The sequence below is a fragment of the Chenopodium quinoa genome, unplaced genomic scaffold (assembly GCF_001683475.1).
Source record: "Chenopodium quinoa cultivar QQ74 unplaced genomic scaffold, ASM168347v1, whole genome shotgun sequence".
In the NCBI taxonomy this organism is placed as follows: Eukaryota; Viridiplantae; Streptophyta; class Magnoliopsida; order Caryophyllales; family Amaranthaceae; genus Chenopodium; species Chenopodium quinoa.
In genome coordinates, this window is record NW_018745684.1 from 994,959 (window position 1) to 1,021,514 (window position 26,556).

The 26,556-nt window shown below is 36.4% G+C and overlaps 3 protein-coding genes and 1 pseudogene across 3 annotated transcripts; 1 reads left to right on the plus strand and 3 right to left on the minus strand.

The window, feature by feature from the left end:
- Positions 1–1,235: 1,235 nt before the first annotated feature.
- Positions 1,236–2,758, minus strand: LOC110717488 (annotated as a pseudogene).
- A 12-nt stretch (positions 2,759–2,770) lies between these two features.
- On the minus strand, positions 2,771–9,871 carry LOC110717489. The gene is made up of 6 exons (XM_021896201.1): positions 9,587–9,871; positions 7,142–7,678; positions 4,436–4,642; positions 3,565–4,296; positions 3,126–3,455; positions 2,771–3,043 (listed from the first exon to the last, which is right to left on the minus strand). The coding sequence occupies exons 1-6, from the start codon at positions 9,869–9,871 to the stop codon at positions 2,771–2,773; spliced, it is 2,364 nt and encodes a 787-aa protein (XP_021751893.1).
- Positions 9,872–13,322: 3,451 nt separating this feature from the next.
- LOC110717927 lies at positions 13,323–17,720 on the plus strand. Its single transcript, XM_021896728.1, has one exon. The coding sequence runs from the start codon at positions 14,477–14,479 to the stop codon at positions 17,219–17,221; it is 2,745 nt and encodes a 914-aa protein (XP_021752420.1). The 5' UTR covers positions 13,323–14,476; the 3' UTR covers positions 17,222–17,720.
- A 2,206-nt stretch (positions 17,721–19,926) lies between these two features.
- On the minus strand, positions 19,927–23,149 carry LOC110717918 (probable cysteine desulfurase). The gene is made up of 5 exons (XM_021896715.1): positions 22,890–23,149; positions 21,609–22,113; positions 21,178–21,379; positions 20,632–21,066; positions 19,927–20,386 (listed from the first exon to the last, which is right to left on the minus strand). Exons 1-5 carry the CDS (start codon positions 23,107–23,109, stop codon positions 19,952–19,954), a joined length of 1,797 nt encoding a protein of 598 aa, XP_021752407.1. The 5' UTR covers positions 23,110–23,149; the 3' UTR covers positions 19,927–19,951.
- Positions 23,150–26,556: the final 3,407 nt, after the last annotated feature.

A 26,556-nucleotide genomic window follows, 5' to 3' on the forward strand; every position in this document is an offset into this window, starting at 1 on the left:
TTTAGGTAAACCTAGGGCCGATTGGGCTTCCCTCGGAAGTTGGGCCTGGGTGGCCGGTTTCTCCATTAGGCATGGAGTATGCCACATGTCTTGACATAACAGGTCCAAGGTGGACGAATAAGCGCGTGCCACGTGGGAAGCCCTGATTGTTCCAACTGGGGGACACTTGGCAGGACCTGATTGGTCCACGTGGCGCATTCCGATTGGTGGGAGCAAAATCCCCTAATCAATTAGGATTTAGGACCATCCTTAGTCCTTACATGCACTGATGCACGTGATTTGGACATTGAAATGCTGCATGTAAGAAAATTGAATTAATAGTTAGTTGGCGATTTTGCTAAGGGTGAGATACTAAGATTGTGATTAATATTGTTATTAACCTATCAAATTCAGTAACTAATAATTAATTAATTAACCAGGACAAACCAGCTAATATTGATTACTCCTTTACATGGTCGTTTTTTGACTTAATTATAATATAAGATAACTTACTTTTTTCATAGACAAAACACGTAAAATGGCATCATCGAAAGGAAGATTTTTAGTAGTATGGTCTAATTTAACATTTGCTTCTAATTATTTATAATATGCTCAGATTGTAGTTGACCTTTGGTTTGTGTGTGTTTTTGGATCCTTTTCTTATTGACATTGCTAATTTAACAATCAACTTGTGACTTTACTTTATTAAAACAGTTTGTGTTGGTCTTTTCCTTCTGTTGTTATCTATAAGGACTACAACCATTAGTAGTTATTGTAATAACACTTAAGCAACTTAATTGACTTCATGCCCGATTGACGTAAACTTTTTCAAAAACATTTATTTAGTTCCAATAATTAAAGATAGAGTCGCAATTCCGACTTTTTGTCTATAAAATATTCTCTCCTTTTATTAAAATGTCCTTGTTTGCTATAACTACACAAAGGAATATTATTAATTAAATAAAAACTTTTGATAAAAAGAGATAGGTTTTGGAATTTTTTTATATGCGTTATTATTGTTGATAAGAAGAAAAATATTCTTGAGGAAGAAGAGAATTCAGGGAGAAAGAGAGAGAAAATGGAATCAGAAAATTTATTATCATGAAATCTGTATATAAAATTACAAATATGAGCTATTAATACAGGGAGAAAAATAATGTAAGAATAATAAGATGAGCTGGCAAACTTCTAACAAACCAACTGAGGTGGCAAAACTAACTCGAGTCATGCCAAAGGCATGACCTCAACACCCCCCCTCAAGAATGACTGTCTGAACCATGTTGCTGTGAAGAAGTCCATTCTTGAGTAGAAGAATACTGAGCCAAACCAATCTTGGTGGATAAAAAACAATGCTGATCTGACCCCAATGGCTTAGTCATTATATCAGCAAGTTGTAATGCAGATCTGACATACTTCAATGCTACAAGACCAGATTGCACTTTCTCCCTAACATAGTGAACATCAAGCTTCTGATGTTTATTTCTGAGGTGTTTTGTTTTTTCATGAAAAACATGATTTTCTGCTATATGCATAGCAAAAATATTGTCACAAAACAAGGTAATAGGAGTAGGAATAGGCACATTCAATTCAGTCAACAAGTGCTCTAGCCAAACAATCTCATCAGTTGTATGGCTCATACTCCTATACTCTGCCTCAGATAGAGCTCTTTGAAACAACCTTCTGTTTCTTAATCTTCCAAGAAAAACACAATATCTTGTCAATGACCTTCCTGTATCAGCACACATACCCCAGTCTGCATCACTGTAAGCAGCCAAGGAGAAATCTAAATTGGCAGGATAGAATAAACCAAGGTTGATAGTACCCTTAAGATACTTTAGAACATGGATAGCAGCCGAAAAATGTGGATCTCTTGGAGAAAACAAGAACTGACTTAATTGTTGCAAAACAAATGAAATATCAGGCCTTGACAAATTCAAATACAATAGCTTGCCAACCACCCTTCTGTAAATCTCGGGATCTGGCAACAAATCACCATCATAAGCTCTTAGCTTCAGCCCTTTAGGTAATGGAAAAGCAGCCACCTTGCAATTTTCCATTTTCTGATCTCTAAGTAGATCCAAAATGTACTTTCTCTGATTCAAAAGAATCCTAGAAGAAGATATAGAAACCTCAATCCCAAGGAAGTATTTCAGACTACCCAAGTCTTTAATTGTGAATGCAAAATGCATATCTTCTTTGAGAGAGGAAATGATCTTTGAATCACTACCAGTAATGAGCAGGTCATCAACATATGCAACATCAGTGAAGGAATCAGGTTTCTTCATTATGAATAAGGACTAATCTTGCTGTAAATGATTAAAACCCAAGTTAACCAGAAATCTTCTCAGTTCTTTGTTCCAACACCTTGAAGCTTGCTTCAACTCATATATTGATCTCTTGAGCTTACAAACCTGACCAGGCTTGGCTTTTGTATACCCAGGAGGAGGGGCCATATAGACTTCCTCATCAAGATAGCCATGAAAAAAGGCATTGTTGATATCCAACTGTTGAATATCTTAATTCCTAATTGCAGCAAGAGCAAGAACAACTCTAACAGTAGTTAGTTTAGTCACTGGGCTAAAAGTATGTTTATAATCTTTCCCAAACACCTGTTTATGTCCTCTAGCAACAACCCTTCCTTTACATCTTTCTATATATCACCATTAAGTTTAAATTTGGTTTTATAAACCCATTTACAACCTATAGGTTTCTTGTTATGATGTAAGTCAGTTAACTCCCAAGTATTATTCTCCTCAAGAGCCTTTAACTCTTTATCCATAACTTCGACCTACTAAGGATGCTCTTTGGATTGATTATAAGATGAAGGTTCAAATGCAGTCAAAACCATGGACAAACTATGCACATTGTCTACACTCAAATGTGCCAATGTAGGTTCAGTATGAACATTAAAAGAAGCAGACTGATCTATATCTAGCTCCTGTACAGATATGTGAGAAGGATTAGCAAGAATGAAACCCTTGAATTTATCAGGATTCTTACAAGTTCTTGAAGAAGTTCTAACAGGAATAGAGGGTTGAATAGGTATAAAGTTGGAAGAAGAATTCTGAGTAGAGGAATCAGAAGAAGAAAGAAGGAGAAGAAATAGAATTGTTATCATGAATATGATGAGAGTCAAAAGAAGAAACAAAAAAGGAATTGTCAGAAGAAGAAGATGAAGGAACAATAAGAGGATTTGAACAATCCAGTGCAGGATTGACAAGTTGAGGGGATACAGAATTTGGAATGACAGGCATAGATGTTTTATCCTTAAAAGGAAAAGAATTCTCAACAAAATAAGCATCCCTGCTCAAAATGATCTTATGTGTCTCCAAATCATAGAATTTGTAACCTTTTTGCCCAAAAGGATACCCAATGAACATACACCTGCTAGACCTTGGAGCAAATTTGTCTAATGTTTTCTTATTAGGATAAGCCAAACATCCCAAAACCCTCAAATGATCATAAGTAGGAGCAACCTTCATCAACATTTCATAGGGATTCAACATTTCATAGGGATTCTTCCAATTTAACATAGAACTATAGGAAGCATATTGATCAAATAAGTAGCAGAAAGTAAGCAATCACCCAGAATTTGAAAGACAAACCAGCATACAGCCTAAGTGTACTTGCTATTTCAAGAAGGTGTCTATGCTTTCTCTCAACTCTCCTATTTTGTTCTGGAACCCCAGGAAAACTCTTATGATGTAAAGCACCTATACTAGCAAATAATGAAGCACAAGATTCCTGAATAATTTCTGTGCCATTATCACTTCTGATCATCTTGATTTTCTTACCAAATTGAGTGTTCACGTATTCAAAGAAACTAGAAATGACTGAAAATACTTGAGTTTTTGCATGAATCAAGTATGTCCAAGTTACTCCAGTATGGTCATCTAGAATAGTAAGGAAATATGTAGCACTAGTCAAAGAGGGTCTCTTATATTTACCCCAAAGATCAATATGAATAAGATCAAATGATGCTAAGGCATGTGAATCAGAAAGCTCAAAAGGAAATTTATGATGTTTCCTAAGCACACAAGCTTCACAACTAAAATCAGCATTCTTATTAATATTTCCAAAAGCATGACCTGAAACATGTCTCAGTTTACCAATTAAAGCATGTCCTAACCTAGCATGAATCAAATTAAGACTAGGTGTACAAGAACTAGTGATAGTATTATGAATAGAAGAGGAAAAATTATTTGCAACATCAATAGCAGAAGCAAAATTTCCATTGACAGAACAAGGAATTGAAGAAAATATGTATAAACCTGAGACTCTTGTGCCTTCAGCTTGCATTTTCTTAGTTGTAGAGTCCTGAAAGTAATATGAATCTTGTTAAAAAAAAACAGCAACAAGTTCATTATGATCCAACAATTTACCCACAGAAAGCAAATTGTGTTTATATTCAGGTATATATATGTGGTGTAAGATTAATTGTTCCACTATAACCAACACTCTTGACTGTTCCATCAAGTAAAGACACTCTAACATGTGTTCTAAAAGGTTCAATGGAATCAAATAGAGCCAAATTAGAGACCATATGATTTGTGGCACCTGTGTCTATATTCCAGCTAGTATGATCAAAAGATTTCATCAAACTAGTAGCACTAAAGGCAGAAATTGTACCAGCAAAGTTAACAGTGTTAGGAAAGTATAATTCCTACTTATACAAATTCTAGTTCTATGAATTTGTGAAATAAGAAATTACAATGTAATATATAACCAATTACACCAACAAACCAAACACAAACAAGTATAGAAAGTGTAATTACAAAAAATCAAACTAAACTACAAGTATGAAGAATTACACTTGCCTCATTCCAAGCCAAAGGAACAACCAAGAACACGAGAATACCATGGACCACGTGAGTCTTCAATACTTGATACTCGTCTAAGGCATGTAAACACTTTCCTAAAGCGATAATTTCCCCTACAACGGTGCTTGGGTTAAACTAGAAATTCGCTTTGAGATATAATAGACAAACTCTACAATCTTAGCACTAAGATGTGTAGAATGATGATCAAATTCTCAACAATTAACTTAATTGATGGAGTTTTGATAGGCCGTCGTCGAGCCTACCAAAGATAATGATTCCTATCTTGGTCTCACTAACAATAGTAAGGGTAAGAAAGGGTCGAACCCAAGAGAGGCGTTGAATCAACCACCGAGTACTACCGTTTAAATAAGCTAAATGAATTCTAAATTGGGTTGGTTTTGAGTAACTTCTTCTAATTCAACTCAACTAAAGCTAAGAGGAGATTAACAATATTAAGAGGAATCTAGGGCTCGGGTTATACCACTCAACTTCATCACAAATCACAATTAGCATGCTACAATCAAGGTAAATTAATGGGACAAATTAGGGGAAGTCATATAAAGCACCCAACTACTTTCTCAAGCTAGAGGGATTACTTGAATCGTGAATACAACCTACACTCGTGGTTACATAGCATAAAACAAGTGTTAAAGAATAATCACGATGACATAAACATTCCCTTGACCGGTAATCCCTATTCTCATGGCATTTCGGGTCAATTAAGCATAAGGGAGCTAACTTAAGTTCATCTCTCGATCCTTCGTTGAGAAAGCTTGGATAAATAGTTCTAGCAATGGCCATATACAAGAACTAAGCAATTAAACCACTTAAGCTCAACTAATCATCATCCCACAACAACCAAATTAGCACATGCAACAAGTAATTAGTGACTACATTGAGGGTTTTACCCAAACCCTAGAATTTAGACTACTCACAATCCATGGAGGTTAAAGCAATTAGAGGTTTCAAGCAATTCATGAACAAGTTCAAACTAAGGATTAAGCTAATTAACAATCTAAGCATGCAAGAATTAAGCAAGTAATCAACAACAAAGTAAAGAGAAGTAGAAAAGATGAGTAAGAAATGGTTACTATGAAGCTTCAAAGTGAGCAACAATGGTGGATTTTGTCTTCTACAATGATTGAATTTGAATGCTTCCAAGCTAAAAATTAAGAACTAACTAATGATTTGAGAATTTAATGTTCTAAGAATACAAACTAAGAGGAAAGCTCTAAAAAAACAGCATCCTGGTACAAATGAGCTCTAAAGGGGTATTTATATGACCCCCAAATAAAAAGGACGGAGAAAACAAGGAAGGAGTTCGACTGCAGGTCTGCACGGACGTGCCAGATTTGGCACGGACGTGCAAGGCTAAGCACGGCCGTGCCAAGTTTGGCACGGACGTGCAGGAGGGCCAAAATGGAGGCAGAAGCTTTTGGCACGGACGTGCAGACTTGCACGGACGTGCTATCATCTTGCACGTCCGTGCAGGATGCCCTGCCTAGACTGCTTAACTTTGGAAAGCTATAACTTCTACGTTTCTTGTCGGAAGTGGACTTGTGACCAGTCGTTGGAAAGCTCTTGAGACGAATTTTAATCTCCAATTTGAATCTCTTCAAAAGGTTGATAAGATCAAAATTTATGTTTGGTTGAAGTTGACGCTTACGCAAACGACCTTTCAAGGTTCTCCAAAAGCTTTTCATTTCCCTTTAAGGCATTCCTCCTTCTTCCTCCATGGCTCTATCAACCAAGCTTGCCCTTATACTTGCTCACTCATGCTTGATCATGTCTATAGTGCTAAAAATAGCTACATTACATCAAAAACACAAACAACCGGTGAAGCATGGATGGTACAAAATTTGCATAAAAATAGGATAAAAAATGAACTTTGATGTCGATTAATAACGAAAACAAGGTTCAAAAGTACCCTAAAATCATGCCAAATAACAAGTTATCAAGTTTTATATAAGGGATTGCAAGTTTCTTAGAGAAAACTTGGAGAGGAAAAAACAGAGAGGATAAAATCATCAACTGCTCTTATTCTTTTAATTAATTTCGCAATTAAAAGAAAAACGAAACCGCAACTGCCAGGAGGAGCGGGCGCTCCTCACAAAAGTTGCGAAATTTCACAAGAAGGCAGTGAGGGGCGCGGTTTAGGCGCGACCAGCAGCGCGGGCGCACCACCAGACGCGCGGGCGCGCCAACCTCATCCTTCCAAATTGCCAATTTCCAGAGAGGTACGCGGTTTAGGCGCGCTCTCTGCGCGGCCGCGCCTACTTTGCGCGGGCGCTCTTCATGGTTCGCGAGCGCGCAACCATTAACACTCTAAATATCTAACAAACAGCAGAACTGAGAGGATTATCCTCAGATGCAGAACTAGAACCAGACACTCCGGTTGCAGAACCACCTCTATTTTGCATCATCTGAATTACTTGCTTGTAAACTGCAGAAGTTATCACAGGATCAACACCAGGAGAACTAGCATCAGAAGGTGCTTTACCAAGAATGCCAGCAGTCTGATTCTCTTTATTCACATTGTTGGAAAAACGTGAAGTAGATGGCAATGAAGCAGGCTTATCAGACACAAGCTTAGCAACACCTTTATCTCTATTCCACCAATCAAGAAATCCATACAATTGAAAACACTGATCAATTATATGATCTCTCTTCTCGCAATACTGACAAGTAACATCATTCTTCTGTTTCTTGAAGTCCTTTCTACCACTGAACATGGGCTTATGAAAAACCTTCATAGCCTGCAATGCATTCACTTCAACAGCAGCAGAATTCAACTTATTTTGTTGCTCAACTTGTTGAAGAGTATAGTACGCCTTATGTACATGAGGTAATAGGCCAGATCCTAACAAATTCGTCTTCACCTGATCATAATGGCTATTTAAACCAAAAAGAAGTTGCATCAACTTGTTTCTTTTATCATTCTAACACTACTAGAAATAGGCCGATTTCCGACGGACTGTTTTTGACGGACACATATTTTCGTCGGAAAATTCAGAAATTCTGACGGATTTTTATTCCGTTGGATATTTTCGACGAATTTCAAAAATCCGTAGGAAATCCGTCGGTAATTTCCAATAGAATAAAAATCCATCGGAATATATGGCATTTCCGATGGAATATTCCGTCGGAAAGTTAAATTTCCGTCAGAACTTTCCGACGGATTATTCCGTCGGAATATATTTATATATATATATAAAAAAACCCTCCTCTTCAATTCTCTGAACTCCTCTTTCTCTCTCCTTCTAATGTCAGCCGCCCACTCCTTCTCTCTCCTCCTCCTCCTTTCTTATTTCATTTTTCCTCCTCCTTTCTCATTTATCTTTTCGTCTGGTTCTCCTTTCTCATTTATCTTTTCATCTTTCATTTCATAAGGGAATCCAATTTCCCAACCCAAGTTCATTCTTTCCTTGCTCAAAGAAATCAAGAAGAAAAGGCCTTGATACGAACTATCTTTTCCTCTCTTCCTCCTTCTGTTTTTTTTTTTTTTTTTTTTTTTTTGCAAGATGTTTTCCGGCGACTGGTGTGATGTGGCAGTAAACTATCGATTTTTTTTGGTCAAATTCGACCATGAAAAGTCTAGATCTAGACTTTTCATGGTCAAATTTGGTCTATATAAACCTAATTCAAGAATTCAAAGCCAATTTCAGTTATTAAGGTATGTTTTCCGAGTGTTGATTTTTTTTTTTAAATCTGGTTGAATTTTAACGAGTGTTGAATTTTTTTTTAGATCTGAGTTTTACATCTGGTTCAATTTTTTCGAGTGTCTATTTAATTTTTCGATTGTTGAATTTTTTTTTAGATCTGGTTGAATTTTTTTCGATTGTTGAATTTGTTTTTAGATCTGGTTGAATTTTATTATTTTCTCGAGTGTTAAGGTGGTGGGTCTGGTTAGGTAAGGGTTAGGAGCTCGGTTTGGGTGATGGGGAGGGTTAGGGTGTGTTAAGGTGGCGGGTTACGGTTAGGTAGGTTTGGTGTGTGGGTTCAAGTAAGGTGGTGCTGGTGGGTGGTGTGGGCTGGTTTGGTGGGTGGTGTGGGTGCTGGTGGGTGGTGTGGGCTGGTTTGGTGGGTGGTGTGGGTGCTGGTGGGTGGTGTGGGCTGGTTTGGTGGGTGGTGTGGGTGCTGGTGGGTGGTGTGGGTTTGGTGAGGTGGGAGGTGGGTGGGTCTGGTGAGGTGGGTTAAGGTGGGGAAGTGGTGGCTGGATAGGGTGGTTGGGGTGGTGCCGGGGTTTTTTTTTAATTTTTTTTTATGCTGTTTCCGACGGATTTGAATTCCGTCGGAAATTTCCGATGGACTTTCAGGTACCGGAAAATCTCTTCCGGCGAAAAAAATCCGTCGGAAAACACTGTTCCGACGGAATTTCCGACGGAAATGGCCGTTTTTCCTACAAAGGATGTTCCGACAACACATTCCGACGGAATTTCCGTTGGAACAGTGTTTTCCGACGGAATTCAGGTAGTTTCCGACGGAATTTTTCCGTCGAAAATAGCCTGTTTTCTAGTAGTGTCAAGAATCTTCTTCAAAATACCACAAGAGCATTGTTTCATAGCACCACAAGTGCAATCAGGAAAACCTTCAAGGATCTGTAACTGATCCCAAACACACTTCAATTGACCAAAATATTCAGCAATTGAGGAATTATTTTGCTGAATACTTGTCAGAGTTTTATGTAACTCGAAAATTCTTGGAGCAAAAGTATGACAAAAACACTCAAACAATTCAATCCATAATTACTAAGAAGAATTAACGAACATGAAAGATTCAGCAAGTACCTTCTCCATGGAATTAAGACTCCAAGACATCACCATATAATCATTGCGAAGCCACTTCTGATAGTCTGCAGAATCAGTAGCTGGCATAGGCAATGATCCATCAACGAACTGAAGCTTATTCTGAGCTATTAGCGCCATCTTCACTGCACGACTCCAATTGAGAAAATTAGAGCCATTAAGAACATGAGTTCCAAGCTGCATTCCAGGATGATCACCATTACTAAGGAAGTAAGGATCATTGAAATTAATCGCAGCATTATTCGTCTGAGAATTCGCAACAGCCATTACGAAGAAGAATTTGAAGAAATTAAAGAATTAGGGAAAAGTCAAGAAAATCACAATCGATTGAGCGATTCAAAAGAAGAAGAAGATCAGATGAAATCAATTACAAAAAAAGAAAATCGATTACAAAAATCGATCAAAATCTCCAGGAATTCGCTCTGATACCATGATAAGAAGTGAAATATTCTTAAGGAAGAAGAGAATTCAGGGAGAAAGAGAGAGAAAATGGAATCAGAAAATTTATTATCATGAAATTTGTGTATAAACTTACAGGTATGAGCTATTAATACAGGAAGAAAAATAATGTAAGAATAATAAGATGAGCTGACAATCTTCTAACAAACCAACTGAGATGGCAAAACTAACTCGAGTCATGCCAAAAGCATGACCTCAATAACTGTACTTGCAACGATGAGTATGAAAAGATCCATTCTACGTGGTACATACATCTTATCATGAAAAAACATACACATGTACAATCATATTATTAATCCGTATTAATCCATATTTTCATGATAAAACTAGAAGTAGTCACAGTTTAAAAGTCAGAGATTATTTATTAATTTGAAGTCTTGAAAGTGAGGGAATCATAAACTTGTATGAAATTAAGACTGTCTTTTTAGCTAAATCCTTTTTGTACGCTTGGAATATTGTGTGTTCCATGCAATAATAATGCAACAATCTTTCCACCATGAGCAGTAATCAGGTTATTCAGGTAATTAGTAAACATAATCAAGTTGAAAAGTTTCCATAAGTGTTTTATAGCTCCCCGACTTTAGTCCAGAAGGTACTTTAGAGTATCTTAAAATTTCAAATAAGGTTTTTTAAGGATTATTGCTTTTAAATTTTAAGTTATTTTTTTTTTTTAAAAAAAACTTTATCATATACCTAATAAAATAAATTATGCCAGAGAAAAAGAGCCTAAGAGAGTATAAATCTTATGCAAAGATTTATAGCCAATTACATAATCTTGAAGAGTGAAAATTAGATCCCTAAATAAATAGCAACCCATATACCTATACGGCTATACCTTTAAAAAAAAATAAAAAATAAAAAATAAAAAGCAATCCATATACTCCTTAAGTATTTTAACTAGTATATTCAGGTCTACTTTCTTTTCATGCACATGTTACATATGGAATTTCGGACTAGGTGTATAATTATCCGATTTGGACAAACACATGTCACTTATATGCTGCATCTAGATCACCTTTGTGATAACGTGTCATCTTTAAATGCGTTGGGTGTAATTTTCTTTTGGCACTCTCATAGATTAAATAAAAAACTTTCATTCTCGAAGATGTTACAAACTAAACGAACATTGGTTTAATGGAATCAATTTTGCGAGAGTGAGTAAAAATATGTAAATTGCTTTTTTTTTTTTTTTTTTTTTTTTTTTTTTTTTTTGTAAGGAGTTTTGATGATTATATCATAAATGTGAAGTTGGGTTAGTTGAAGATCTTGGTTGTAAAATAAGGAGGCGTTGGAAGAAGTGGAAAGTTTGCAATTACTAAGATAGGATACGTTATGATGTGGTTGTCTCTGCGTATATATTGCATTGTATTGCATGCTGTCAGTATCAACTTTATTACTGGTATTGGTTTATTACTTTATTTTATTTTGCATGAATATGATATTCATAATATAATTTAGGAAAATGATAAACATAGCTGTAAACGCTATTTATAAGAAGCTAAAAAAGGAAATATTGAGAATAAAATTAACATTAATTATATCAATCTGCGCGTGATTTATTAAGAATTCCCAACTTAATTCCATTTTAATAACTATATTTAATGCTTATATATAACCTAAGGGCTACATATATCATTATCCTATACTTTATTATTAATTCGTATTTAAAATGTAAAATTATTTGGGTATTTTTATTTTTTTTATATTAATTAAAACTATGAAAACAAATTTGTTTCCCCTCCACTCCCCTGTTTTTCTCTGTTTTTCCTTTGCAAAAGTAATATTAAACGAGAGTGATGATTGACAAGAATTTGCTTTTAGAATTTACTTTTGATTTCTCTTCTTTTCAGAACACTCAGCCAAGCCACATATGAAACTATTTACCTGACTTTGCATGCTTTGTTATCTAGTTTGATTAGATTTTTCTATATATACAACAATTCCAACTTTAATTCCACTACTTTTTGGCTTTTACTATATTATTATTGTAATTAATATGAAATTATCTGTAGTTAGGAAAGTAATAGAAGGCAAGAATCTAGTATGTTTTTAGCTACTCTTCCTCCTAAATCAAATGTTTAGCTCATTAAGATACAAAGTGACATACTTTGTATTTGGCAAGTTTACTTATGTAATAAGACAATTAGTAACCTAACTTGTTTGATCAATAATTTTTCTTGAACTACAAGTCACTTCAAGTAGATAAGTCCCTTAATGGAAATTTGTTACATGTATAATGTTAGGGTGCTCTTTGTTTTTTTGGTGATCAAGAGGGGCAAGCCCCAAGGCGGCCAAGGGTGTTCTTTGTACGTATGTTATGGTTTATATTCTTTTATGTATGTCCTTTGTTTTTACTTTGTTTAATAAAGGCATATTAAGAATTTAGTTAGATACAAATTGGTCTGGTATTTTATGGAAATATTGATGTTGTTATATTCAATGGTAAGAAATTAACCGGTAAAAATCACACATCACAAAGTTTGAACTAGAGACCAACCATCACAATATGAGTTAGATTTCCTACCATTTTAGTTATCATTTTGATCATACATTTCTAGTTAAATCAAACATATCTAACTTTGAAAAAGTTGTTTATTTTTCATAATTATTTTATTATTCACTACTTTCTCAACCTCTAAAAGTTTTCCCGTCTTCTGAAAAAAAAAAAGTCAAAAAAAAAAGTATGTCTTGAGACTAAGGAGTAATATACATTACGCATTTCATATATTGAAATACAAATACTCCGTAATCTAAAATCACAACCTAGCAATATTGGATATTGCTCAATACATACACTAACATTGAAAGTAACAACCCTCGATTTTATTCACTATATTTCAAAATCAATGTCCTGGTGTGACTTAGTATGTATGCAAATGCAAACTTTAATTATTAATATTTTAAATTATTAATAATTATACATTAATACGATTTTAACAAATAACTATTTTTTTTTATACATATAAATTATTAACATTGGTCAGAGACTCGGAGTAGATTATCCCTACCTTTTAAAAAGGTACGAGTTAACTCTTATAAATAATGTTTGGACAATTATACCATCTAAAATGCTTATTTACTTATTTGCCTTTATTAATGTTAATTGTCTTTTTTCTTACACTTAAAAATAGTGCGTGTGCAGACATTTATACCCCTAAAAATATTTGTTTAAGTAATTTTCCTCATTAATTCTACCAACAATTAAAGTTATGACATAAAACTAAATTAAAATAACTGTCCGAACATGGCTAGCTATAGCTTGCCTATTGCGCGCGTTAGCCACGGGAATTATTATTACCCGAGTTTGTCAAGTTACAACGATATATTAAAAAAAAAAAACAGTAGTCCATAATAATCTGAGATTTAGATTAACCGGATGCGTAACAGTCCATCAACGTCAAACTAGGAGAGAGAGTGAGAGACAGAGAGGTCAAACAATTAAACAAAAACAATAATTATAATAATGTTTAAAAAATAAAAAGGAAAATCAGTAGTAGAAAATTAAAAAAGGAAGTTAGGTAAAACTTAAAAGTCATTGAATGAAACCCCACTTTCACCTCCTCTGCTCTTTGTTGACCTCAAACCTTCCTATTATTTTTCCCTTTCTTCTTCTTCTTCTTCTTCTTCCTCTCACTCTCTCTTCCAACTTCCCCAGATTTTCAATTTCAATTTTTATAAACCTAATTTATATACACACAACAAATCCTAGCTACTTTAATTTTATTTTTAATTTATTTTCCATGAAGTTCTTTACTTAAAAAGTCAAAATGGGGAGTTCACTTTTTTCTTCCCAGTTTCTCTATTAAATTTCCCCTGTTAGGGTTTCTGTGTTCTTCTTTTTTCTATCATTTTGGGATCTGGGTTTTTGAATTTAGACTCTTTTGAGTAGTGGGTTTAGTTTAATTTAGCTTAATTTTATTTATTTATTTTTCTTTTGTGTTTTTTTCTCCAAAAGTCAAATGCAAACACCCTTTTTTTTAGGGCCAAGATTGGTGTTTGAATTTGCCCCCTTCAAATTGTTAGTGTTAATTATTTGAATTCTTCATTACTACCAATTTCTGGGTTTGATCTTATTTGGAGATCAACTGGGGATTCCTTCTGGTGTGGTCCAATTTAGACTTTCCTTTTGTTTTATTTTTTTTATTTTTGAATAATCTGGGCCTTTAATTCACCTTTGAATCTCTAAGATTCTCTGTGTTTTTTGAATGCTTTGCTAAAGCTAACTCTTTGATTTTGGAGAAAGCAATTTTGGTGGTTGGTTCCCTCTTTGTAAGTTTGAATTTGAACTAAGCTTTCCCCTTTTTTTTCTGGGTTTGTGTTCTTTGTTACAAGTGGAGGAAGTTGAAAGTTGAAACCCAGTTTGGGTTAAATTAAAATTAAATTTTGGGGGTTAGGTTTTTGTTCATAGTTCTGATGCATCTCTCACTATGGAAGCCTATTTCCCATTGTGTTCATTTGATAATTGATAAGAAGGGTAGAAGAAAAGATGGGTCTGAATTTGGGGAAGATAGTAAGAAAAACCCTTCAATATTGAGGAAATTGCAGGAGAGCAAGCTCAGAGAAGCTCTTGAAGAAGCATCTGAAGATGGGTCTTTACTGAAATCCACCTTAGACACTGATGCTGAGGCTAATTCCAACAAAGATGAGGGCCTCGGCCGGTCGAGATCCCTTGCAAGGCTTCAAGCTCTCAAGGAATTCCTCAGAGCTACTGCGCTGGCTGCGGAGCGTACATTCGAATCCGAAGACTCGATTCCTGCTCTTAATGAGGCGTTTTCCAAGTTCCTTACAATGTATCCCAAGTATCAGTCTTCTGAGAGGATTGATCAGCTGAGATTAGATGAGTATGGGCACCTCACTGGGCCAGCTGCTAAGGTATGTCTTGATTACTGTGGATTTGGGCTGTTTTCTCATCTACAGACTCTTTATTATTGGGACACTTCAAGTTTTAGTTTGTCTGAGATGACTGCTAATTTGAGTAATCATGTCTTGTATGGTGGTGCTGAGAGAGGGACTGTTGAACATGATATTAAAACTAGAATTATTGATTATTTGAACATTCCTGAGAATGAATATGGGATTGTCTTTACTGTAAGTAGAGGTTCAGCTTTTAAATTGTTGGCTGAAGCATACCCTTTTCATACAAACAAGAAATTGTTGACCATGTTTGATCATGAGAGCCAATCTGTGAATTGGATGGCCCAAGCCGCGAAGGAGAAAGGGGCGAAAAGTTATAGTGCTTGGTTTAAGTGGCCTACTCTTAAACCTTGCTCTGCTGATCTTAGGAAGCAGATTTTGAATAAGAAGAAGAGGAAGAAGGATTCTGCAGTTGGCCTTTTTGCCTTTCCTGTTCAGTCCAGGGTGACGGGATCCAAGTACTCGTACCAATGGATGGCTCTGGCGCAACAAAACAATTGGCATGTTTTGCTTGATGCTGGTGCTTTGGGGCCTAAGGATATGGATTCGCTTGGCTTGTCGTTATTTCGTCCTGACTTCATAATCACATCATTTTACAGGGTGTTTGGGTTTGATCCCAGTGGGTTTGGATGTCTCCTCATCAAAAAATCTGTGCTAGGATGCCTACAAAACCAATCTGGAGTGACTGGAACTGGGATGGTGAAGATTACTCCAGTCTTTCCACAGTACCTGGGCGATTCGATGGATGGTCTTGATGGGCTTATTGGGGTTGAGGATGATGAAGTTGATGAGAATGGTGATTTCAAAGGTGACACCCAGAAGGGTTCCCAGATGCCTGCCTTTTCTGGTGCTTTTACTCATGCTCAGGTAAAGGATGTATTTGACACTGAGATGGAGCATGAAAACAGCTCTGACAGAGACGGTGCTAGCACGATCTTTGAAGAGACTGAGAGTATTTCTGTAGGGGAGGTGATGAAGAGCCCTATCTTTAGCGAGGATGAATCATCTGACAACTCATTCTGGATTGACTTAGGTCAAAGCCCCATGAATTCCGAACATGTGGGCCACCTGGAAAGACAGAGATCCACTCCTTCACCGCCTTTATGGTTTACTGGGAGGAAGGATGCAAAGAGGGTCTCCCCAAAGCCAGCAGTGAACAAGTCTAGGAGCCCAACATATGACGGGCGGCATATGCTATCATTTGATGCTGCAGTTCAATCAGTTTCCCGAGGTGTCGATAATGTCCATGAGATCAATGAGGAGATACACACTGTTCATGAGATAGAGGAGGAGTATGAACATGAGATGGCGAACAACAAAGCATCCCTGCATTCTTCGTTAAATGGAGACCATTACAATGGTCATACTTCAACATCTCGTGGTATTACATCTGAACTGTGTGCAGAGTCGAAAGAAAGTGCTATTAGAAGAGAAACAGAAGGTGAATTTAGGCTTTTGGGAAGGAGGGATGGCAATAAATTTGCTGGTGGCAGGGTTGTATGCTTTGAAGAAGATGATATTGCTAGCAAAGGTAGGAGGGTATCTTTCAGTACAGAGGACAATCACAGAGGGCACTCTAGTCATACCTTGGAGGCAGGTGAGACATCTGCTAGAGACCTTGAAGACTATGACTATGCAAGTGATGGGGACTACGGTGATGACCCAGAATCTGATAGGAGAGAACCAGAGATAATTTGCCGGCATCTTGATCACATAAACATGTTGGGCCTCAACAGAACAACATCAAGATTACGATTCTTGATAAATTGGCTTGTGACCTCACTTTTGCAATTGAGATTCCCTGGTCCAGATGAAAAAAATGATGTGCCGTTAGTCCAAATATACGGCCCTAAAATTAAATATGAAAGAGGTGCTGCTGTTGCTTTCAATGTGAGAAACTGCAACCGGGGGCTAATTAATCCAGAGGTTGTTCAAAAGCTTGCTGAAGCACATGGCATTGGGCTTGGTGTTGGCATCCTTAGCCATATGAGGATTATGGATGGTCCTGGGAATTCAAATGGGGAATTGAACATTACAGATACAACATTGTGCAAGCCAATGGCAAATGGTCGTTTTGATGGAAAAAGTGGCTTCTTCAGGGTGGAGGTTGTGACAGCATCACTTAGCTTTCTGTCTAACTTTGACGATGTGTACAAGCTGTGGGCTTTTGTTGCGAAGTTTCTTAATCCTGCCTTTACAAGAGAGATTGGGCTTCCAACTGTTGAAGAAGAGTCCGAAACATGACATTGTGCCCCTCAAGCTACCTCTTTGTTCCATTCAAGCGCCAACAGATCGTAGTGAAGATTTGGGGTGTAATTTCATCCTGACATATTGAAGATTGTGAAGAATACATGAGGGCAGGATCAATTTTCATATCTTCGGATTCCCCAACACCTTCGGTTACTTTCACTGGCCGTGGTATATTTGTTTATTCATGGTTGCCCTCGGGCATTTTTTGTTTACAAATCTTCTGGGTGCTTGTTACTTTTGCTTGTCTTACTGCCCACCAGTGTTTTGGTATGTTCTCAAATGATTGGTTGCACAAAATGTTAACCATTTGGGTGTTATTCTTTTATTCCTGAAGTATGGTTCTCGAGTTTGTGTATAATGTTTATGTCATTTTCATGCTAACCTTGATAGTTCAGTCATTTGACATCTTAAGGGAAAACAGTACATTGAATTTGGGAGCTGGGTTCAGTGAAATTTGAGCATTGTCTTTTCAGAATCACATTTGCCTTATTCACTTTCTTTGGTATGTTTCAATGCTGAATCACAGGATTTGATTTTTGCTGGTCGGTGATGTCTTCGATGTCAAAAGATGAACTGTATTCTATTGTTGTCAATTTTTTTTTTTAAGATTGTTGTTATTTTCAAAATTTCTTTTTTTTTTTTTGAATTTATATTAAATCTTTTGGTCATGCAATCAAATACTGTTAGTAGATGCTGTACTTGTTGAGATTGAGAATCGTGATGGACATAATATACGTATTTCTGACCTTGTTCACTGTTCATCAAGCCTTCATTCTTTTTCCTGTTTGAGAACACTGAGTCCACTTGCAAGTTGAATCTGCATGTTTGAAGCTCAAAGTTGAGACAAACCGAAAATTGGTGTCCTTTAGGCTCCGTTTGGTAGGGCGTAATACATTTTCACCGAAAAGTGTTTTCCCATTTTACATTGTTTGGATTGGTGTAAAACATTAAAATGTAAAACTTGGGGTGGAAAATCATTTTCCACCTTATTGAAAACATTTTTCCCCCAATTTAGAAGGAAAATATTTTCCATCACAAGTGGAGGGAAAAATTCCCTCACAATTGAATTTTCAATTCAACCAAACAATGGAAAATGCTTAAAATGGAAAATCATTTTCCATTCAACCAAACAACGGAAAACTTTTTTGAAAATGAGTTTTCCATTGTAAAATGATTTTTATGGAAAACCATTTTACATTGAAAATGTTTTACACCCTACCAAACGGACTCTTAGTTGCATTCCACCAATGGACACGACAAGTGCCGTTGGTAAAACTCTTATTGAGGCCGGATCAGAGCTCTAGATTAGTAGATTATAACAGTGCCTTATTTTTGCTGCATGGTTTTGTGGCTGGTTTTTTGGTATTTAAAGCTTGTCACAATGCAAGCAAAGAATTGTTAAGCCTGACTTGTGTAATAGATGTGCCATACATTTTTTTGCATAAAAAGGAAAATAAACAATGCAATGTAGTATCTATAATTATCACTGTAACACCTTAAATATATTACAGCAAGGGTTACATTGATGTCCCAGGACCATTCCCTTTATTATTTCTCTTTTTTCTGCTGGTGGCAGGTGTAATCAATTTGGTCACAGATTCTCAGATTGCTGTACTTTCTATAATGTTTTAATTTTCTCGTCTTGAGGCATTTTGTGCAGGTGTATTGTTGTTGAGAATTTGGGATCCTATTAGAGTATTAAAAGTTATTCAGGGTATTTACTTCCGAGTATTATGATAACAATCCAGTGTATGGGGTTTACCCATTTCATAGTACTCTTAAACTTGATGTATGGCTGTAGTTTTAAGAGTCTTAGTTTTTGTACGCCGAACAATCTCTTTAGCTGCCAAAATCTCACTTTCTGTCGTCCTTGTTTGCTGGCCCTATGTGTTTATGCCTCTATGGTGGCCGTTAGCACCGCTAGCAGGCATTCAATAGTACGATTCATATCTTCTTCTCACCTCTTCATGCTCTCTTTCAATTACCATCCTCAATTTTTTAGAAGGGATAAGAACTAAGCGTTGTCTTCTTTTCTTTGTGGAATAAAAGTTTTGTCTTTGTTTGGCTGTCCTCTACTCCTTCAGCAGTCCTTCAACGGCTATATGAAACTCTTTATTTTGGGTGGGCTCAGTATGCTGGATTCACTCTATGGCCCCCTCTTTTTTCTGGGAAATTCCAAAATTTCGACAATTACTTTTGAATACTCCTAAGAGTAGAGGTGTCAAAATTTTACTCGACTGATCCGACCCGAAAATACCCAATTCCGATTTTGATTCATGTGGACAAAATAATTTAGCATGACTTAATTTTGAAATAGATTCGATCCGATTTCATCGAACCCGACTTGAATACCCGATTGACACCTACCTAAGAGTCTCTCTAATGTCTATCACTGCCTTAGGGTTGAAATGCAACTGGTGTCTTTGCTATAGTGAATTTCAATTTTGGTCTCGTATGCGCGCATGATTATGAATTTGCTCTCTTATGGACTCCGTCGCCTATTGATCAGCCTCTGGTTTGAACTGTTTGCTCTTCTCTACCATATTACTTCAGTATTAAATATTAATACATTAACTATGAGCCGAATATGGTTTACATGTTCTCTATCTATTATCCTTCTATTTTCTTCTTTTTCAGATTACATTAAAGTAGATAAATTGTATGAATACACAAATCAAAGAATTATAGATTTCCTCTACATAAACAAAGACTAAACACTTGTATCTAGATGCTGAAGGGTATATCAATGTCCAATTCTTCTGGAATCCAACCTTGCTTAGGTTTAGTTGGTAACAGAGAAGCTATGAAAATGGCAGTCTCCAGATACGAATCGTACTTGGCTGTTAGATTTTTATCGTTAGTATTTTTGTTTGTATCGGTACCTTTCACCACTTTAGCTCTTAACTTCAAATCTTGCATGAAACTAGCTAATTTCACCTCATCTTTTATGTTGTTTCTTGCATTATGAAGAATTTCGTCGAACGCCCTATTGTTGTAGGTCCAATCCCCATTTCTCCAGTTAAAATGGTATAATGCAAGGAATTGATGTCCATATGTAGCCACAAATTCCACTGCATCCAATACAGACTTAAATTCTTCTTTTGACATGTAATATGGGAAGCTAACTCTAGTCCATGCCGGCTTAACTCCTTCGTAACCCTGTCAAATAATAGATTTCATCAATTTTTCTTGTTTTAAGTGTTATATTAGGAATAGAATATATGATTTGACAATGATTTTGGAGCTCAATAATGCAACATACATTTGTTTGTTAGCCATTGTAATGGACAAGATTCTTAAAGGTTGTTCCTAGTTGTCGCGTTACCTTTGTGACGTAATTGTATAGAGACTGATGATGGAAGGATGCATATACTAAGAAAGAATGTTCTGAATTGAGACTTTACCTGTTGGATTGATGCTCTTAAAGCCAAAGAGTAGTCTTTATCAACATTGAGCAAGTAGTGACCATATGGTCCTGCACAAGCACACCCTCCTCTAGCTTGGATACCAAACAAGTCATTAAGCAGTTTCGCGACAAAACGACCGTTCAGTGGCTTACGTTGTCCTGGGTCCTGCTTTCCCCTATTTTGAGTGGCTGGATATACAAGGAAGGATAAGATAGCCAGTCGCTTCAAGCTAGTGTTTCTGAGAATTACAATGTTCTTGATGTTGCCTAGTTTGGCCACAGCTCTTGCCATATAGTTATGCTCTTGCTCTTCAATCGTTTCGACACCAATGTATTCTTTAACCCAGAATGCTAATGCTGCTCGAATCGTCTGGGTTATGGGAGGAGTCCCTGCATTTTCCCTTTCTTCTACACTGTTTGAGTACAAAGTGTCCTGTTTCATTCATCATAATTGTTTCTAATTAGTCTATAATTCTTCTTATTATTAATGATTGATTAATGTATTATATAGTAATTTACTACTCGTAATTTGTAATAATAGTACCTCTTCACTGAAGCCATTGACATAGGAAACAGTTCCTCCTCCACAGGTTGAAGGTGTGGAAGAAGTGAGCAGATAAAGCTTCTTGCTCATAAGGAGGATTCCAGGGCTTCCTGCCCCACCAATAAACTTGTGTGGACTAACAAAAACAGCATCATATCCATCTATTTCGCCCGCTTTCGTGTTGATCTCGACGTAAGGACCACTGTAAATTAGATGAAAGCAACACATACTCGGTTAGTACCACCGAAATTTACCACGGACAATACTTGTTGATATGTCATGCATAGAATTGGTTATTATCGAACAAAGCTCCTAATAGGTGACGAGATCAATATATGATTATTGGGCTTTTATGCGCGTCAATGCACATAAAGGCCCATCATACCACCTAAGATACAAGACTTAACTAAGAGAGAATTATTGAGACATACCTAGCTGCAAAATCAAAGCAAGCAAAAGCACCATATTGATGAAGCAACCTAGCAATTGCTCGAGTATCCGAGACAATGCCAGTGACATTGCTACAAGCAGAGAACGAACCCAACATAGGCCGGTTAGTAGACTCGTAATGCTCAAGTTGAACTCTAAGCGCTTCCATATCAATTGAGCCACCATCCTTAGTTAACGCGATCTCAACAACTTCTACAAGGCTGTTCCGCCATGATAGAAGATTCGAGTGATGCTCGTAAGGTCCCAAGAAAACAACCCACCGCTCTCCATTCCTTAGGGTCTCTAAAACTCTGCTTCTTAGAGTTGATGCAATAGCAACTCCCATAACTTCTTGAAGCCTCTTAATAGCAGCTGTAGTGCCCGAACCACAGAATAAAATGGCATCCTCTTCTCCACCACCTAAACATCTTTTGATATATCTTGCTGCTTCTTCCATTGTCTTTGTAGTTCGTTGCCCCACGTAGCTATCGGTCGTGTGAGTGTTTCCTAAACATTATTAGCGCACACCAAATCAACAAACTATGTTTTCATGATAGTGTATAAAACATATTCTTGGGCTCAAGCTTTGAGATTGTTTTTTAACATTTCGTGTACAATGATTTTTGGTTATTTCTAAAAAAAAGGTGTGCTATGAATCAAATTGTAGCAGTAACAAATGAATGCGTGCATGTCACGAATTATAAATTCTATTTCAAATTAATGAATTTTTGTATGAAACCACATACGTAGAGCTACGACATAATAACGTAACATCTTAATATATTGAATTGCAATTAAATTATGTAAATGAATATTATTGAAAAAGAATAAACTACTTAAAAGTCGTGATAGATTCATTATATATTTTCCATAAATATCCAAAATCCAATTATATATTGTATTCCATAAGTGTGAATGTGTACTAATGTGCTCCTGCAAGAAGATAAAGATAAAGATGGATCGTAGAGACTCACTTTTGACATTTCTTTGATTTTATAATTTTAGTGATAAATGGTACTCCATAATTAAAATAAAATAGAATAAAAATGATGTGTATAATACTATAAAAAAAAAAATGATGAGTATGTCTAGTGTGAAATGGAGATTGGAGGGAAGAACACGGAATACATCTTCTTAGCATAATGTCTAAAACAACTTATCAACAAGGACAACAACCTCAATAAAGAGAAATTAAAGAGAAATACATACTAGAAAATTCAAAAAAATTAACATACGAAGTATAACTAAAGTTTTAATCAAGCAAATTAGAGGAATTATATTACCATAAAAAGGAAGAACATTAGTAATGATATAATCTTCAATGAAGTGGAGAGAGCGAGCGGTAGCCGTAGTATCGGCGTAGGTGATTCCACGTTTGCCAAACGGGGACTCGAGTTCTGCACCACCACCACCACTGCAATCGCTACCGCCACCAATTATCTGTGATCTAACCCAACTCAGCTTATCACTCCTTTGTTTAGGGCAACCCTGTATTTTAATCATCTTCTTAATTACAGTACTTTGTTATAGCTCTCCTATATATCTAGCTTTCTTGTTTAACTTGATAAGTTATTACTACAACGTACGTATATTTATAGTGTAATTAGTGTTACACTGTTACTTAAAAAAAAGGCTAATTATGGATTAATATTGCACGGAAGAGAATAGTTCAACAGAATGTTAAGTATGAAATTAAAAGGAAAAAAAAACCGTAAATATAAGAAACAAATTAAAATAAAGTTTAAATTATTTATACGAAATAGCGTAGTTATACCCTAGGTTACACCGATATGGACATAGACACGGATACGGACACGAGTACGATACGTACACGAAAAAACGGCAATCCTAAAATAGGGGACACGGGTACGGCAAATAATAAGACAAATAATATATCAAAAAAACGAGATTTTGACAACCTATTCGACAGAACACTAAATGATTAACCTTAAAACAAGTCATTTACCGTAGCTAAATAATATTCTCCTAATTCACATACAATAATGTGCTATGAAATGTGTTTTGAAGGCGCTCATATTATAACTCTTACCTTTTTCTCTTATACTTTATCTCTCAACCTTTGATTATTGGAAAAATTGAAGCTAATAAGCCCACCTTTGGCTCATATTCTCAAAATAATCCCACTTTTGCGTATTTTGGAAACAATCCCACCTTATACCCTCATATTCTCAAAATGAGCTATTTTACCTTCAACCTATAAAACAAGTTATTTTTTTTTTTTTTAAATTTTTTTTCCCCCTTAATTCCCTCTTTTCTCACCTCACCCCCTCCATCCCTGTTAACCACCATAACCACCTCCACACCACCACCCAAAATGTTAATTCGACAGCACCATCACCACACACCAACTCCCACGCAAAAACCACCACACAACCACTTGTCTCTGCTCCACCGCCCACAACAACAACAACCACAACTCACGGCTAATCCACACCTTTTGCAGCCCCCACACTCAACCTCGACACAGAACTCCAACTCCTTTGTCCTGCCTTCTCTTACCAATGCCACCACTATTGAACTCAACCACCACCAAACGTTGACCCCCAACTGCCGCACAACCCCGACAACAGCAACATTTGCCTCGCCATTCACCCAAACCAACAACAACAACAGCGTAGCCAGCCAGCCGACGGACTGCCGCAAACTAACACCTCAAGCAGTGCCGCACACAACACCAACAAAAGAAATCCACATACAGCTTTCCAAAGCAGTTACATTGTCTCTGTATCCTCCATATCATCTCAGCATCGTAGTGGTTGGGTTGGCTTCTATTCGAGGGAGTAGATGTAGGTTGAGATACTGTAAAATCAGAAAATAAAGATTGGAATGTGGGCTGAATTTCTTAATGTATGTATAACGTTGTGACGTGTTAGAAACACTGTCTAGAAGCAAAATTCGCTCCGACTATGGTGCAATCAGAGATGACGTTGCCCCCCAAGATTTAACACAACGATCTCCCTTAATGTGCACTCATAAAGAGAGATTAGGAACTCACAATTCGCTCCGACTATGGTGCAATCAGAGATGACGTTGCCCCCCAAGATTTAACACAACGATCTCCCTTAATGTGCACTCATAAAGAGAGATTAGGAACTCACAATATGCTCAGAACAACTTTTGAGGAAAACTGAAAATAATAGAGGGAGAAGAAGAAAGAGTTTTTGTGTGCTTCATTAGTCACGAAAAGATCAGTTTATCAGGATGAAGAAAACCGTAACTGTTGGAGAGAATCAAGCCACGAAATAATAGTGGAGAAAATTCAGCGACAGTTACAAACGTTTAAAAAATCGAGTCAAACGTTGTTGTGGGCTTCGTAATTGAACAATCTCATAAAAGCTGGAACGTCAATAACGACTTAGCCCAAAAAGGTAGACACACACCACGCACGTGCGAACTTGAACCGATCGAACGGCGGCAGCGGCGCGCGTGAGGATACCCCCCTTCTAGCCCACAACAATAGGGAAAGCACTTCAAACATCAAAGTATAATCACACATATTTAAACCAAGTAAAATTTACTTCTCCCACCAATGTGGGACAAAACCCCTTTACTTCCAATAAATAAAAACTTCCTTAGCATTATTTCCAATAGTAGCTGCTTGATTTTGCTGACTCGATGTTTCAAGTGTCTATCGTCGAGCATCACCAGAAGTTTGCAAAGATAATACCCAAGGAAAATATGGATCACGGTTTGAGATTATAGCTTTAAATTCTGTTATAATTTGTTCCATAATCTGAGAAATCAATGTGATTTCGTCTTCTGTGAGCCTGGCAATTTTTGGTTCCAATTTCAGCTTTATAACTAGCAGAACATTATTAGATCTGAGTGAGAACTTGACCTTCATCTCCGAAACAAAAATATAACTACAGGTGGTCATGGATATCCTTTCATGGTCATCACCCCCAACCATCCTTTGATTCCGGCAGTGGAGTGTTGCAGGTTGAGGTTCGGGAAGGTGGATTAATGTTTTTTTTTTTTTTTTTCGGTGTGAGGATGGCTGGATGCAGGGGCGGATGCACCTTTAGTCATAGTGGGTCCGGTGACACAGTATTTTTTTTAAAATAAAATATCAAAGAGACCCCTTATTATAGATAGGCGGTCTCTTTGATGCTGCTATTGGTAACAACAAACAACATCGAAGAGACCTCTTATTAAGGTAGGCGATCTCTTTAATGCTGCTATTGCTACTTAAATATTAAAGAGACCTGTTATTTATATAAGAGGTCTCTTTGATGCTGCTATTGCATTTCCCAATTTTTTTGTGCTACTTTTTTTTCATTAAAGAGACCAGTTATATTTAATAACTGGTCTCTTAAGTTATCTCACTTTTTTTTGTATAATTTTTTAATAATTTTTTTTCCCTTTTTATATCTTATATTTGTACAACCGATTTTAATATTTCCCCATAAAGCTTATCAATTAACTAAAAAATCATAAAGTTAATTCAATATAATAATTTTATTGTACCATTTGTTTATAACATGTTATTTTTAGTATTTTCGACTTGTAAAATTGAATTCTTAAGTACTGTATTTGGTTGTGGTATGTATTTTTGTGTCCTATTTTTGGATTGAAATCAATTTGGTGAAATATACATATATATATATATATATATAATTTTTGGATTGAAATTAATTATAAACAAGACATGGAAAAAAAAATTATACTTTCACAAATGATCAATAATTGATGGTGACACACTATCTCGGAAATCTTGGATCCGCCACTGGCTGGATGTGGTGGTGGTGAATTGGGTGAGAGCATGGGAGGGAATCAAGGAGGACGATTGCCCGACTGGATCTGGATGTTCCGGGGGGCGGCTGATTCGGTGAGAGTGGGGGGCTTCGACAGAGGAAGGAAGAAGAAGGATTTTTTTTTGTTTATTCCTTTATTTTTTAAAAATAACAAATAAAAAGAACCAATTAGAAG

Bases quoted from the DNA above. Each gene is read 5' to 3' on its own strand.
- LOC110717489 (XM_021896201.1), bottom strand. From the start codon at position 9,871: ATGGCTGTTGCGAATTCTCAGACGAATAATGCTGCGATTAATTTCAAT. The intron at 4,297-4,435 runs GTTGGTTATAGT...TATTACTTTCAG, and splicing joins TTGATGGAACAGTCAAGAGT to GACTCTACAACTAAGAAAAT. The intron at 3,044-3,125 runs GTTTCTTCTTTT...TCCTCTACTCAG, and splicing joins CTTCTGACAATTCCTTTTTT to AATTCTTCTTCCAACTTTAT.
- LOC110717927 (XM_021896728.1), top strand. From the start codon at position 14,477: ATGCATCTCTCACTATGGAAGCCTATTTCCCATTGTGTTCATTTGATA.
- LOC110717918 (XM_021896715.1), bottom strand. From the start codon at position 23,109: ATGATTAAAATACAGGGTTGCCCTAAACAAAGGAGTGATAAGCTGAGT. The intron at 21,067-21,177 runs GTACTATTATTA...TGAATGAAACAG, and splicing joins TCAATGGCTTCAGTGAAGAG to GACACTTTGTACTCAAACAG. The intron at 20,387-20,631 runs GTAAAGTCTCAA...ATTATTTGACAG, and splicing joins TAAGAGCATCAATCCAACAG to GGTTACGAAGGAGTTAAGCC.